Source organism: Nematolebias whitei, chromosome 13 (genome assembly GCF_014905685.2).
Source record: "Nematolebias whitei isolate Nwh7 chromosome 13, NemWhi1, whole genome shotgun sequence".
Taxonomy (NCBI): domain Eukaryota; kingdom Metazoa; phylum Chordata; class Actinopteri; order Cyprinodontiformes; family Rivulidae; genus Nematolebias; species Nematolebias whitei.
In genome coordinates this window covers 12,679,993-12,694,021 of record NC_056510.1, presented here as the reverse complement: position 1 = coordinate 12,694,021, position 14,029 = coordinate 12,679,993, and the positions used below count along the sequence as shown (strand labels likewise).

The 14,029-nt window shown below is 37.4% G+C and overlaps 1 protein-coding gene across 1 annotated transcript; it reads left to right on the top strand.

The window, feature by feature from the left end:
• The first annotated feature begins 380 nt into the window (after positions 1 to 380).
• Positions 381 to 12,602, top strand: cfap65 (cilia and flagella associated protein 65). The gene is made up of 32 exons (XM_037686340.1): positions 381 to 461; positions 1,560 to 1,642; positions 1,797 to 2,002; positions 2,585 to 2,721; positions 2,808 to 3,033; positions 3,175 to 3,440; positions 3,523 to 3,681; positions 3,811 to 4,043; positions 4,143 to 4,299; positions 4,418 to 4,537; positions 5,313 to 5,561; positions 5,641 to 5,780; positions 5,906 to 5,990; positions 6,091 to 6,237; positions 6,383 to 6,545; positions 6,695 to 6,823; positions 6,916 to 7,129; positions 7,267 to 7,395; positions 7,548 to 7,638; positions 7,719 to 7,804; positions 8,279 to 8,345; positions 8,524 to 8,634; positions 8,835 to 9,026; positions 9,196 to 9,357; positions 10,233 to 10,376; positions 10,456 to 10,572; positions 10,661 to 10,795; positions 10,874 to 10,927; positions 11,035 to 11,249; positions 11,940 to 12,071; positions 12,153 to 12,489; positions 12,590 to 12,602. The coding sequence occupies exons 1-31, from the start codon at positions 381 to 383 to the stop codon at positions 12,448 to 12,450; spliced, it is 4,728 nt and encodes a 1,575-aa protein (XP_037542268.1). The 3' UTR covers positions 12,451 to 12,489; positions 12,590 to 12,602.
• Positions 12,603 to 14,029: the final 1,427 nt, after the last annotated feature.

Below are 14,029 nucleotides of genomic sequence, written 5' to 3'. Positions count from 1 at the left end.
TTGTTGGATCTAAACTAAATAACCAAATGAGAGTTATTAGTTGTTATACTACTGTTCTGATATTGTAGATGTCATAACTAGGGAGACGTTATACAGCTGTATGGATGGGGGACGTGGGGTCTAAATGAGTTATGCTTATTTATTTGTTTATTAGCATGGTGTCAACAGTGTGTCTCAGTCTAAACACAGTCTTCTGCCTGATGATGGAGTGGTGCTGAGGATTTGGGGTCTTGTCCATGTAGAGGTCTGCCTCTCAGTTACAGTCCCTACAAAGTCCAGCTCCATGCCCACAACAGAACCTGTCCAGTCTTGTTAATGTGTCTCTTCTTGCCTTTATTTCACTAAATAATGATCCAATGCTTTCTCAGTTTTCTGCAGGCATGTTAGCTGACAACCATGATCTGGACTCTTTGGACCGTGTAAATCAACAGAAGCTCCTCGTCCCAGTGAAGGATGTCAAAGTAAAGTCCAGCCAACTGAACGTCTAATGCTCTCTTCATAACAGTGTTTCATCTCCTATTTCAAACTCTTGTGAAACTTTATTTAGTTATATTCAAATTAAGTTGCAACTCAGTATGATGAATACAATTTAAAAAATAAAATGGACTGTGAATAAAATCAACCGTCATGTTGCTATTTCCTTTTAAGGCATTTTTAGGAAAGATCGGACAGTACAAGTTACCAAGTTTTTTTCTGAAACATCAACATGTATTTGCGGAATATTCTTATTTATATATCAGTTCTAGTCAAATATTTTTCCGAAGCATGCAAAATCAGCAAAAATATATATTTTTAATAACCTATCAGCTTTCACTTTATTATAACATTAAATGTTGATTTACACATTTATGAAGCCTTCAGTGCTCTCTATTTTTTTTATTTATTTGACTTGTTCATCCAAAACTTGCATCTTCTTCAACTCCTCTCGTTGCAGAATACAGGACACCACAACAGACAGAAGGGTGTGCGGTACCAAAGGGACGCCTCAGAACAAAAAAGCTGCATTTTCAATTTGGAAACCAAATCAGAACTGTTATGGGAAGACTGGGACCTGGGAGGGGAGTTCACCAAGCTGCTGGTGATCAAAAACATCTATAACAAGTCACAGAAAATGCATATTAGGTACAACTTCCCAAATTCACTTATACTCCTAAACTTTTCATTTGATCCACATGATAACAAACCCGGTTGTTTTCTCACAGACATCCAACGTCCAAGTTTTTCTTTGGCTCAATTCCCCAGATAGTTTTTCTCAATCCAGGGACTTCATTTTCCCTGCCCATCACCTTTAGACCATTACAAAGGGTAAGGCATTATATTCTCTAATGAAATAAATCACTTGATCTACTGTGGGATTTTGATAACAGGGGTTGCAGAAAAAAAAAAATCAGACAATCATATGATAACCCACTTCTGCAGTTTCATGTCATCTGCTTGTGTAATGCAATGCATGTCTATATTTTTGCATGGGACAGTGTGAATATGAGGACAGCATTGAGTTTCAAGTTAAAGACGGCAGCTTTAAAGTACGCCTGCGTGCCATTGTTTCCTGTCCCAAGCTGGAGGTTCCTGACAGTGTGAAGCTTCCACTCTGTGCTGTTCAGCACTCCTCGCAAACTCATTTCCTGCTAAAAAACGTCAGGTACCTCAGAGTGTGCTTAGTGTATGCCCAACTTAAATTAAAAAGTGTCTTTGTGTGTTGAGTGAAAAAACAGCTAATATTGCTTTTCCATTTTGCTTGAGACATCCACACTTTTTAAAATATTTTTCTGTGTTTTCCTAACTTCCTCTCACAGTAGGCTCCATGCATCTTTTAAATGGGACTGTGCGGCACCGTTTCAGCTGAGGCCCGAACAAGGCCTACTGAAAGCTGGTCAGAAGTGTTGCATCACGGTGGTCTTTCAGCCACAGGAGGAACTGGTGTACCAGCAGCAGGCTTTCTGCAGATTTGGAGAAGGGGATAAAGCTGATAACTGCAGCACTGTCCTTCTACTGGGAGAAGGTACAGCTAAAATTGGACATAAAATTTCTGTTATGACAGTAACACCTGAGGTAGATAAAAAAAAAATACAACTAATTGTATGGGGAAATGTTTAACTGCTCTTACAAATGACAATTTACTTAAATCTACTGTCACTGATAAAAAAAAAAAAAAACAGTGTTATAGTTCTTTGTGAAGCACCAAATTTTACTTTCCTATTCTTTTGTCTGACTATCCAGCAGTCTATTTGCAAATGTAAAGAAAATGTATTCAAGCCACACCAAAGAGGATTCTAAACTTCACAAAACTACCATATTTTTCAGACTATAAGGCACGCTTAAAATCCTTTAACGTTGTCAAAAATCAACAGTGAGCCTTATAATCCACCTTATATATTAATTCTGGTTGCGCTTACTGACCTCGAACCCACTTTATCTAGTACACGGCACTCAAAAATCTGTCAAAATGTTTTAGTTTCACTTAATGCGCCTTATAATCCATTGTGCCTTATAGTCCAAAAAATATAAATAAGTATAGGAAAGCGAATGAAAATATACTATGTGGTCAAAATCACTTTCATTGCCTCTTTTCTTTTTTTTTAAGCAAAGTACCCCTATCTTCAGTTACAAATTCCCAGTAACAAAGAAGAAAAACACCATGAGCAACCAGTGTTGCATTTTGGGTCTGTGACAGTTGGCTGGAGTTTGTGTAAACGCTTTAGCATCTTTAACCCATGCCCTGTGAGTAATATGTATGCATGCACAAAACAAAGGTTAAACTCTCAAATGACTTCTCTCACATTCTTCTTATTGATCCGCTCTTTCAGGTAAACGTGTCTTTTTCTCTGACACAAGTGCCCGGTGTTGAAACCTTGTTTGAACCAGAGTTTAGCTGTGATATCACCAGCGCTGAGTTGGCCCCTGGTGGATCACGTCAAGCAACAGTCACTTATTCTCCTACTGTGGTGGACACTGTTTCTGTTGATTACTTGTCTCTTAAATATGGGGGCACACTCACCGAATCTCAGCTCAAACTCACAGGAAAATGCATAGGTAAGAAACGCAGTGCTTTGTTTTCCCAAAAATACAAACGTGTATATGGTTTACTTACATTCCTTATATGAGAAATTTAAAACAATTTACTACTAAAAGTCAATTGTCCTTGAATAAAAACAGATTGATTATTCTCTTTAGGTCCTAGAGTTTCCTTGTCCTCCACTGTTTTGGACTTTGGATGTGGTAAAGAAGGACAATCAGTAGTTCAGACAGTGCAGCTGTTTAATTCTTCCCCTGTTCAGGCTATCTACCAGTGGGATATTGACTGTGTGAACAGTGTATTTAGTATTCTACCAGCAAGCGGCACTGTGCTCCCACATAGCCATATCAAACTGAAGGCAGTTTATAAACCTACACACCCTTTGGCACACTACAGAAGAGTGGCATGCCTCATACTTCACAGGGTAAGAAAGAAGAAACACAGACAATCAAGATGCTGGCGAATATAAATAAAACTGTCTAAATATTTCTGTATTGTTCTTTCAGGAACCATTGTTTCTGGATTTGATTGGTACTTGCCATTCAGAATCCCAGCAACCAGAAATATTGAAACCTGAACACAGACATAACTCACTAGATTCAACCACAAAGCAAGATCAAAATACACATGAGGACCAGCAGGGGGTGCACTTTCCTACAGAGGAGGTGATTTTAGTTGGACATCTTTGAAAAAATAAATCCGCCACAAACTAACACCAGCTTTATTTAAGAAAAGGTGAAGTATATAATTTAATATTAACTCTCTGACTTTGTCTTTGTGTTATTTTCCATCAGACAAATCAAAACCCAAACCGTGCTCCTGTCATTTCTACCACCCCCACAGAGGAGTTTGATCAAATCATCATGGGGCGCATGGAGAGCCTCACTTTAAATCCTTCACCATTTCCACTTGTAACCATGGAGCCAAGTGAACTGCTGTTCAATCACAAAATTATATCTTCCACAGTGTTTTCATCTTCTTTTGTTAAGTTTGTTTCCATCAGAAGCCACACCAGAGGAAATCTCAGGTAATCAGTCATCGTCATTTTGTCAGCAATTTTGCTTTTTTTTTTTTTACGATATTTTAACTCTTAGAAATATACACATTTTTCTTTTACTTGATTAAGACTGGTGTGGACTGTTGCTCCAGATTCTCCCTTCTCAGTCACTCCCACATCATATGACATGGCCCCACTGACATCCAATGCATTTCAAGTCACGTATGACCCCAAACAGCTCAATACCCTGCACGGAGGACAACTTGAGTGCTTTGCATATTATAAGGTAAAATCATTTGACACACTACTGTTTCTTCTGAGTTAAAACTTCTTCTTTTTTTCATTTATCTTTCATTCTTAATGTAAGAACTTACCTTTGTACTGTACCTTTGTTGATGTCATAGGACAGTTCTGATGCACTGATGATGCATCCACCCTGCTGTTTGACTGTCAGAGTCATCGGACACTCCTTTCAGCCAGGAAAACATTTTACACCCAGCTGCTTCTTGAACCCTTCTCAAGTGGTAAAACAGAAACTCCACTAAAAACAATACCGGTAGTTTTTTTTTTTTTTTTTTCATTCAACCTTTTATTTATACAGGTTAATCCCATTGAGCCTCAGGGACTCATTTACAAGAGAGACCTGAATTTTATCAAAAAGTGATGACAACAGTGGACAACAATGACAACAATAGACAATTATAAAGGATGTGTACAAATTAGATTTTTTTTTTTTTTACAATTGAAAATAAAATGGTAATTAAAAGGATAATTAAAAGGAAAAGTGGCAATAAAATAAAAAACAGCTAGGTTGTATACTGTTTGTTCAAAATAACCATGTAAAAACCCTCATCTTGGATGAAAAAAGTTCTTGTAAGAAATATGCAACAAGTTTAACTCTATAGACAGAAGAATCACTCTTTGGTAACAACTTGTAACATCTAGAACTTGACCAGGTTACACTTTGTAAGATGTCACAGGCCAAAGCTGTTCATAAACCTTTGAATTTAAAAATAACTTTGAAGCCTTCATCGTAGTAACCAGCAGTTGAAGTAAATGATGTACGAAGTTTAATCTCTTTTTTTTTTTTCTGCATGTTGAAATTCAAGTACATTGTTAAAAAATACTTTTATCTTACCCATCATTCATAGTATCAGGAAGAAAAGAAAAAGAAAACAACAGGAAAAAAATAAAATAAAACTGAAACATCTGCACAATGCAAGGCATTTATTTGAAAATACAAAATATTATACACTTAAAGTGGAGGACATGGTTATTATATATATTTTTTTGTGCTAGGTCTTTCCAGCCCTAGGTGTTATTTCCTCTCGGACAGTGCTCCTGCAGAACAATGCAGATCTGCCACTCAGCTTCTGCCTGAACATCTCAGACTACACATCTGTAGAATCCATGCATGTACTGCCAGGCTGTGGTTTGATCCAGCCAAAGAATCACCAAATCATAACCGTCAGAGCAATTCCCACAGAGGACAGTCCCAAACAAGGGTTCAACTTATCGCTACAGCTCAATGCAGCTAATTTCACAAAGGTATCCCTCTACACACAGATACAAGATACAGTAAAACTAAATCACAATGTTGCTTTTTATAAGTCTTTATCTCCTTCAGGAACTAAGAGTTGTGAGTGTGGCGGAAAAGCCGTGTGTGTCTTTGGAAAGTGGCAGCAGTTTATATTTCCACCCAACGATTGTGGGATCAAAAACCCAGCGCACCCATCACATCAGGAACTTAAGCCGCCTGGCTGTACAGTTAGTTGATCAAGTAGTTACTGGTTCAATTTTAGCCCCTTCAGTGGACTGGTTGTTGTCTGAACTTACTGCTGCATTGGTAATCTTGCTTGCAGCTGACTTTCTCTGATTGTTCTCTTTGATAGGTTTCAGTGGAGCATTCCAGAGGCAGAACAGAAGCTTATCTCTGTCGAACCAGATGCTGGTGAACTGCATCCCAATGAGCGCTCAGTGAGGGAGAAAAGAGTGCCACATACTGTGTATTCACATAGCTAATGAATTTGCAGCTCAATAAAGGAATCATTTACTGAGAGGTTTAGTTTTATTACAGATCCAGACATGGTTCTTCAGTCCTCTGGCAGAGAAAATATACACACTCAAACCCACTCTCAACTTTTGGCCAGTCCAGAGCGATGGCTCTAACAAGTTGCATCTTCCTCTTGAAGTGACCGGAATGGGTTCAATGGGCTCCATAGAGGTGGGACTATCATTGTGTTTGTGAGGATTTTGTGTTTGTGCATTGTTAAATGTTTGTGTGTTAAAAAAAAACACAGTTTGATTTAGAGCATCCATTGACCTGGAGATTTGATCAAGCATTATCTGGATGTTTGTTTCCTTCTCAGACAGAGAAAGCAGTCATAGATGTGGGAGCGATTGCAGTTGGAACCTGTCGATTAATTGAGATTCCTCTCGTGAACAACAGCCCCTGTCCCGTCTCTTTTCATCTCTCTGTACAGCAGATACAAATAGATGTTCACCCTTATGACTCTGAAGAGGATGACAGTGGTAATTTCTTCAGTGGTCTTTTTCATAAATACTTCCAAGCTTCTTGTTTCTGCTTTCTTTACACTTTTGTGCACATGTGCTGTTTAGGCTGATATAGTAGTTTATTTAATATCAAACTGTAGTAATCATGATATGTTTTGTTCTTTAAGCTCTTCATCTGGATTTTGAAACGGGAACTATGCCCTCACATTTCAAACTGCTACTCCCATCAACTCTCAGAATATGCACACAGGCACAGCACCACTGGGCTATCAGCTACCACATTCTAAATAGTAATGGTAAATATAAAGCATACCTGCACCTTGAAATAAATACATGATCACCCGTTCAATTTGTATTAAATTCTTCCTCTGCCTCTGTTGTTTTTCAGGTCATGATCCAAGTCCTCCTCAGAAACTGTGTGAAGTCCAAGCTAAGGGGGTGTACCCCACCCTACAGGTGGTTGATTTATGTAGCAGTGGCAGTACGGGCAGACTCAGCAAGCCGCATTTGTGGAAACTCTTCTCTTTGGATAGCCTCAATGAATACCTGCTTGATGCTCCCTCCCCTACAGAACTCACCTTCAAAACCCCAACAAAGCACAGGTTTATTTTACAAACACCATACTATGAATTGCAATGCACTTTAAATTCATTATAAATTAAAAATGATCACAGTTTACTGATTTTTTAAATCTTTCTGTTGACAGTACCTGCTTCACAATGCCTTCTGCTTATTTATTTATACGCAGTTGTCCTTCCTTCTTCACCAGTGTCATGTTGGATTTCATCTTTAGTTCTGCTCCCCTTAATTCAGAACCATCAGAAATTATGTTGATGTTTTACAACCCTGGTTCTGTCCGTGTAAACTGGTATGTAAACTACAGACAACAGCAATGATTGTAGAGTCAATTTATACAGCGAACATAAAACCAGGCTGCACTGTGCAGTTCTCTACTTTAATATTTTTTTACTTATATTTTATGCCTATTTACTGATTTGGTGGCTTTGTCTTCATTATTAGGGCATTCTTATTTCCAGAGGACCAGCAGATGGGGCTGAAGGACTGGGCGGTGAGTGGAGAGTTCAGCAGCACAGAGCTGCATTGGATGAAGGTTATGCAGAGCAGTAATATTATTAAAAGAGATTTAACACCCCCCCCCCCCATCCCCCCACCCAATTTTGTCCCTTTCAGGTTCAAATCAATCAAATATTTAATGTTTCCCCTAAATCTGGAACTTTGCTTCCTGGCCAGAAGCAGGCAGTACAATTCATCTACAGGTCAGAGATTATTATGGCTGACAACCTACTGTTCATTCATCCATCCATCCATCCATCCATCCATTCATCCATCCATCCATCCATCCATCCGTCCATGCATCCATCCATCCATGCATCATTCATCCATCCATGTATCATCCATCCATCCATCCATCCATCCATGAATCATCCATCCATCCATGTATCATCCATCCATCCATACATCCATTATTTTTATTTTGTTAGCAGTGGGGTACACCCTTGACAAGTCACAAGTCCATCACGGGGACACATAGACAAACAACCATTCATAATCTCAGTCACATACTGTACATTTAATACAAATTTAGCTCCAATGAATGCATTTATGTTCCTAATTAGTAAATTATACTACCAGATGTTAATGTAATGACTTGTTGTGTATTTAAAGAACATATTGTTTGCATCAGGTTACACTTATTTGACAAAAAACAAAGTGAATCTTTTCCTTCACAGTCATGACTTCATTGGAACAAATCGACTTCTTGTTGTGTTCAAACTCACTTATGGCAGAAAGATCTTGGTAAGACATACAGTTAATTTATTCAACACTAACAAATCATTCAAGAAATTTCAATTTATCATTCTAGTAAAAAAAGATTATTATATTTGAATTACATTATTTAGGTGATGTTATTATTATTATTATTGTTTTTGCCTTTTTCAATTTCCATATTTTATAATTTATTTTCTTTGTACAGCTAAACTTGCAGGGAGTGACAGTGGAGAAAGAGGAACCATATCTCAACTTTGCCCCTAAGCAACATATATTCAGCCCTGTAGCAATTGACGACACTAGTCCTCCGTGGCAGGTGAGTACGTACTTGATGTTTCTATCAATCCTTTGTACTTAGTGGATGTTTCAGTTTGCTAAAACATCAGAAACACAACTTGTTGTACTTTATACAATCAAAACATACAGAATCTGTTATCTTACCAACTTGAGGATGTTTCTGACAAAATCTCAAATGTATTTTAAACTCATATGTATTTATACATATTCACTGTCCAGGTGTATGAACTGTACAATGGAGGAGCAGTGCCAGTACATTATGAAGTGGATAAAGCTGTGTTGTCACAGCTTCAAGAGGACAACTTTAACCATCCGGTGTTGAGCTGTCTCAGTCCAGAGGGAGAAGTTCCTCCTGGGAAGACATCCACACTTGAGTGGATCTTCTCTCCACTGGAGGCCAAGATGTATCATGTATGGTGTAAACAGTTAGCTCTTTACCTCATATTCAATCTGTTCAGAGCAATAAACTGAGTAAATTGTTTTTGGACAGCACAATTACACATCCTGCTCTCAAAACTTTCAAACTTGCCTTGTGATTTTCTTGGTCTTGTCTTGTTTTGTTTTTTTGTATCATGCACAGATGGATATTCCTATTTACATAAAAGAAATGGTCTCCTCGATAACTGTGAAGTTTGAAGGACGTGGAGTTGACTCGTCAACACTTGGCTCCTCCACCGTCTTTACGGACAGCAGTAGTAAGGCTGATGTACACCGTGTCCAGAGGGAGCCCTTCCCAGGACAGGTGGGTGCATCTACGTATAAAGGGAGTACATAAAACAATATACAGTAGTCCCTCAATTATCGCGGGGATTTCGTTCCAGACACCACCGCGATAGGTGAAAATCCGCAAAGTAGGAACATTATATTTATTTTAGTATTTATAATTACTTTAAGGCTTTATAAACCCTTCCCACACTCTTGCAATGTTATTAACAATGTTCTAAACTCTTAAACCTACATAATTTTAATATCATACATATATGTACTGCACAGTACTGCAAAATTTTATATGGGTACTCACCACTCTGCAGACCAGCAGCTCAGTTCCGGTCGAGCTCGGTTCTGGTTCAGCAGACCTTCCCTGCAGCGACGAAACTCATCGCCCTGTCCAGGTTGATGCGCGTATGGATAATTCACCTTCAGGATTATTTGCGACTTTCCTGCCAGTTCTGTGAGCTTAATAGATAGATCGTTACTTCTGACTTTGCGTTGCAAAACTTTCCCTCCATTTCTGCAGAAAGCAGCGGCAGAAAGCACTGTTGGCTTCTGGGTAGTGTAGTTCTTTTGACTTGTCTTACAGCGTAGGGTTATTGAAAGAAAACTACAAAATGGCGGCGCCTGTCCGAAGTATTTTATTGTTTTTGTTAACTTTTTTATCCTGTACCATCCCAAATCAGATGAGTAATATTAAAGTTGACAGTCATGTGTTGTGTACAATCTTATGTTGAAAAACCGCGAAAGAGTGAATCCACGAAAGCCGAACAGCGAAGTAGCGAGGGACTACTATATTTAGCATTTGTCGTCTGAATTAATATTATTAATTAATACATATTTTGATTGTTTTTCAAGTCTTTTACTATTGTATCAACGCGTGTGTGTGTGTGTGTGTGTGTGTAGGTGTTGTTCCTATCAGAAGACAGTGTCTTTCTAGGCAATATTCCTGTTTGCGCACAGATGTCAAGAATCTTCTTCCTCACCAACGTGTCCCACACAGACACTCTTCACTATACGTGGGAGCTTCCCCAGCCCAGGAACCAGCAGGTTAGTTTCATGTCACGAACCTGTTTAGATTTAGAGCTACAACTTTGACAAATGAATGTATACGCATATGTAATAACAGGTGGTGCAGCTCCATCCAGAGCGAGGCAGTCTCTGTCCGGGGGAGTGCACCCTTTGTGTCCTGACCTTCATTCCCACTGATTACCCCACCGTTTATCAACTTGAGCTCATATGTCAGGTACCACAATAACTGTGTAGATGTAAGGAGACAGGAAGAGCAGTAAAGTATTTCACCACATGTTTTGTTCCTCTTTTCTGTTCTCTAGGTTTTACAAGAGGCTTCGTTTGCTCAGTATCGTGATGAATTGCGGTGCTGGGAGGAAGAGAAGGAAAGACAGCAAAACGAGTTCATAATCACAGACAAAAACATCTTGAGGAGTCAAAGAGTTTTGATGGATGAGGTCTGACTTGAAATGTATAATTTAAGTAAAATAATGTAACAATCTTTACTCATCATGTTTTTCTTTCATTTGATACAGAAACCTGTAGCACCTCCTACAAGAAAAGGGCCACCACCACTCTTGAAATACAAGGTTGTCTTTGTATACCATCTTTTTAATTTTAGCGTTTTTTTTAAATGTTGTATAAAATACAAACTTTTGATAGCACAACTAACGTGTACTTTCCTTTGCCCACGCAGCCTCTTCCTCCAATCCCTGTCAGTAACAAAGCAGTTAGTAAGTTCGGTGTCACAGAAACAAGAGCTGAGCGACGGCTGCAACGAGAAATGGCAAAAATATGGAGGCGGCCTCAACCCCCCGAACCCGCTCTGCTGCACCTAAGTGTTACAGCTCACTCCCATGGATCTATGGAATACTTCAAACACTTTCCTGACCAGTACCATAAGTATTACAGGTAACATTTTTCACTTTACATATATTAAATAAAACAAGATTTTATTGTTTTTGTTTTTCCATTTTATTTTTTTATTAACATTTTCAGTAGTAAATAACATATTAAAGATATATCACATACATTTTACACATTATGTTAGCCTGAGCAGGCCTCTCTGTACAGTAATAATAATAATAAAAACATCCAAAACAAATATATGTATATATATATACACACACACACACTGTGTCCATTTTCCCCACTTATTTATAAAAATGCTTTATTTTAGTCTAAGAATGAAAGTTATTTGCTCCATCTCTCAAATTTCTCTATCAATATTCAGCCATTATGAAGGGAGCACATGTCTGGTACCAGTTCCTTGTTATACAGTATGTGTTTTGCAGGCAGTTAACATTATCTTAATCAAGTACGTCTTTATTTTAAAACACATTTTAAATGTTTCCAAGATACATGGTGTTAAAATCTTTTGATACTGGATATCCCAAAATAGTTTTGATTGTAGTGTTCACATTTCGCCAATAGAAATCTAATTTTTGACCCTCCCAGACTACATGTGTATGGTTTGCTTCTACATGTCCAGAGTTTTATTGTTTTTACTAGAAATAGTTTCACATTTAAAATTTTGAAAAATAATTGTTCTTGCTTTTGAAAATAATTTGTCAGGATTTTTTTTATTTATTTTTTTCCCAGAAAATTTCAGTCAAGAACAAACAACCAAACTGTACCACATTCTCCACGTACATCTGTCCCTGCTGGGCCGTTTACATCGACTCCTGGCCCTTCGAGAGACATCCAGGAGCGCATCCTAACTTTTCTGCTCAAGTAACACCCAGATACAAAGATTTATGTATATGTGTCAGTTTAGTGCGCGTGTTTTATTTGTATTTATCTTGCTCTTTTCAGTGATGTACTGGAGGATTCAACCTTTGTCCAGTCTCTGGCTACTTTATCTTCTAAGATCCGCACTTACCAGCAGATAAAAATGTCTCCCACTCCACATCCCCTTTCTACTTCTTCATCTTCTTCTGAGCCTCGTGTTCTTTTTGAGACAGTCGACAGAGAGGGGGCTGAAGAAACACAGACTACATTACAGCCTGAGCTCGCACCTGCTGATATGTGTGAGACTATTTTGATTAATACACTTCAGAACCTGATGACTGAAGCTGTCAGAGGAGAATTTGACCTCACAGCACATCCCTGATCCGTTATCCTCCCTCCTCGATCAGTGAAGTGAATACAGGTTTGATTCTGACTTTAGCTGTTTTTTGCTGTTTGTTGCATTAATCAGAAAAAAACTAGCAGCACGTGTTTGCTCATGTTTTGTTCTCTTTTACACGCAGACTAATGTCCAGAGCGGTTACCGCTGAAGCATGAGCACTTAACACCCAGCACGCCACAGGTCTGCCTCATTTTACTGCTTTCATCAAAATCCACGTCCTTTTATACAAACTGACATATGCATTCCACCCAGGGAAACTTTTCTTTTTCATCCCGCCAGCTTTATCTTATTGCTTCTTCTCATTAATCCTTCGTTCAAAATCTCTAAAGTCGAATAGAATACATTTCAGCTGATTCAAACTGTAGTTGATGAAGTTAAGACACTTCTGTAGTAGTTTAAAACTTTATTGGACTTAATTCAGACATATTCTGTTACATGGATACGTTGCCTTCAAGGGTTTTTAATAAAGTTGTTAAAGGTCTGTGTGCTGTAATCTTGTGATTAAACCTGTTTTTGCAAGCTGGCTATTTATTGACATACTTTAAACTCTAATTAGTGTAAGATTCTTTCTGTTTTGCTTAAATAAAACAACAATTTCATGACTTACTAATTTGTCAGAAAGTCTTTAAATCAACTTTCAGTTGTCCTGGCAAGTCTTTAATTTATTTTAAAATGTATTCAAATCTATTTGCAGACACTTCTGATGAAAGAGATCAAACACAAATACTATTTACCTGAATTATGCAAATAAAACATTATCTATCATAGTATATTTATGATATTATTAAAAATAAAACAAATATATTATTTCCTCCCTTTTGAAAACATTCTGAAAATATATTTTTTATTAGCATATATTCTTTTAGTTCTATAACAACTCTTAATGAATCCAGGATGATGAGCCACACTATTTAATTTCCCTTTGGGATTAATAAAGTATTTTGAATTGAATTGAATTAATTATCAAATTTTCATTGAAGTTTTTATTCTTTTATTTGAACTTACTAAACATGACATTAAATTTTTTTCATTAATATATAAATGCAGTATTGTCATTTTTACTGGGAATTTAAACATGTATTCTGTTCTGTTCATTTCAGTTCTATTCTTTTGTCTGTTGATGTGACCCATGAGATGTTATTTGAAAACATCTCTGCTGTTTTAGCTCTGGTCCACTGGCTAAATGCATTTATTTTAATTTGACAAAACTTTAGTTTCCAAAGGAAGAATGGGAAGGAGATGTTTTAGGTTGTGCTCAGAAGATAAACACCCTGTTTACAATTTCGATAATTCAATATGTTATTTATATAAAACATTTATTAGAATAACTTTAAATAACTATACATTTATGTTTTGTTATGTTTCCACTACTAAATCTGATTTACTGTGTTCACATTAATTGCATGAAACTAATTATTTTCTTTTAATATTGCCTGGGTATAACCAATGTTTAAAATAACACTATAAATAAACCTAAATCCAATCATTCAAATCCCTCCTATAATCCAAAATAATCTGTAATAATTTGGCAGATTTGACATGCATATTGAAACTTTAGTGA

Coding starts and splice junctions, on each gene's coding strand:
- cfap65 (XM_037686340.1), top strand. CDS start 381: ATGTTAGCTGACAACCATGATCTGGACTCTTTGGACCGTGTAAATCAA. Junction 10,377..10,455: donor CCCAGCCCAGGAACCAGCAG/GTTAGTTTCATG, acceptor ATGTAATAACAG/GTGGTGCAGCTCCATCCAGA. Junction 10,796..10,873: donor AAAGAGTTTTGATGGATGAG/GTCTGACTTGAA, acceptor CATTTGATACAG/AAACCTGTAGCACCTCCTAC.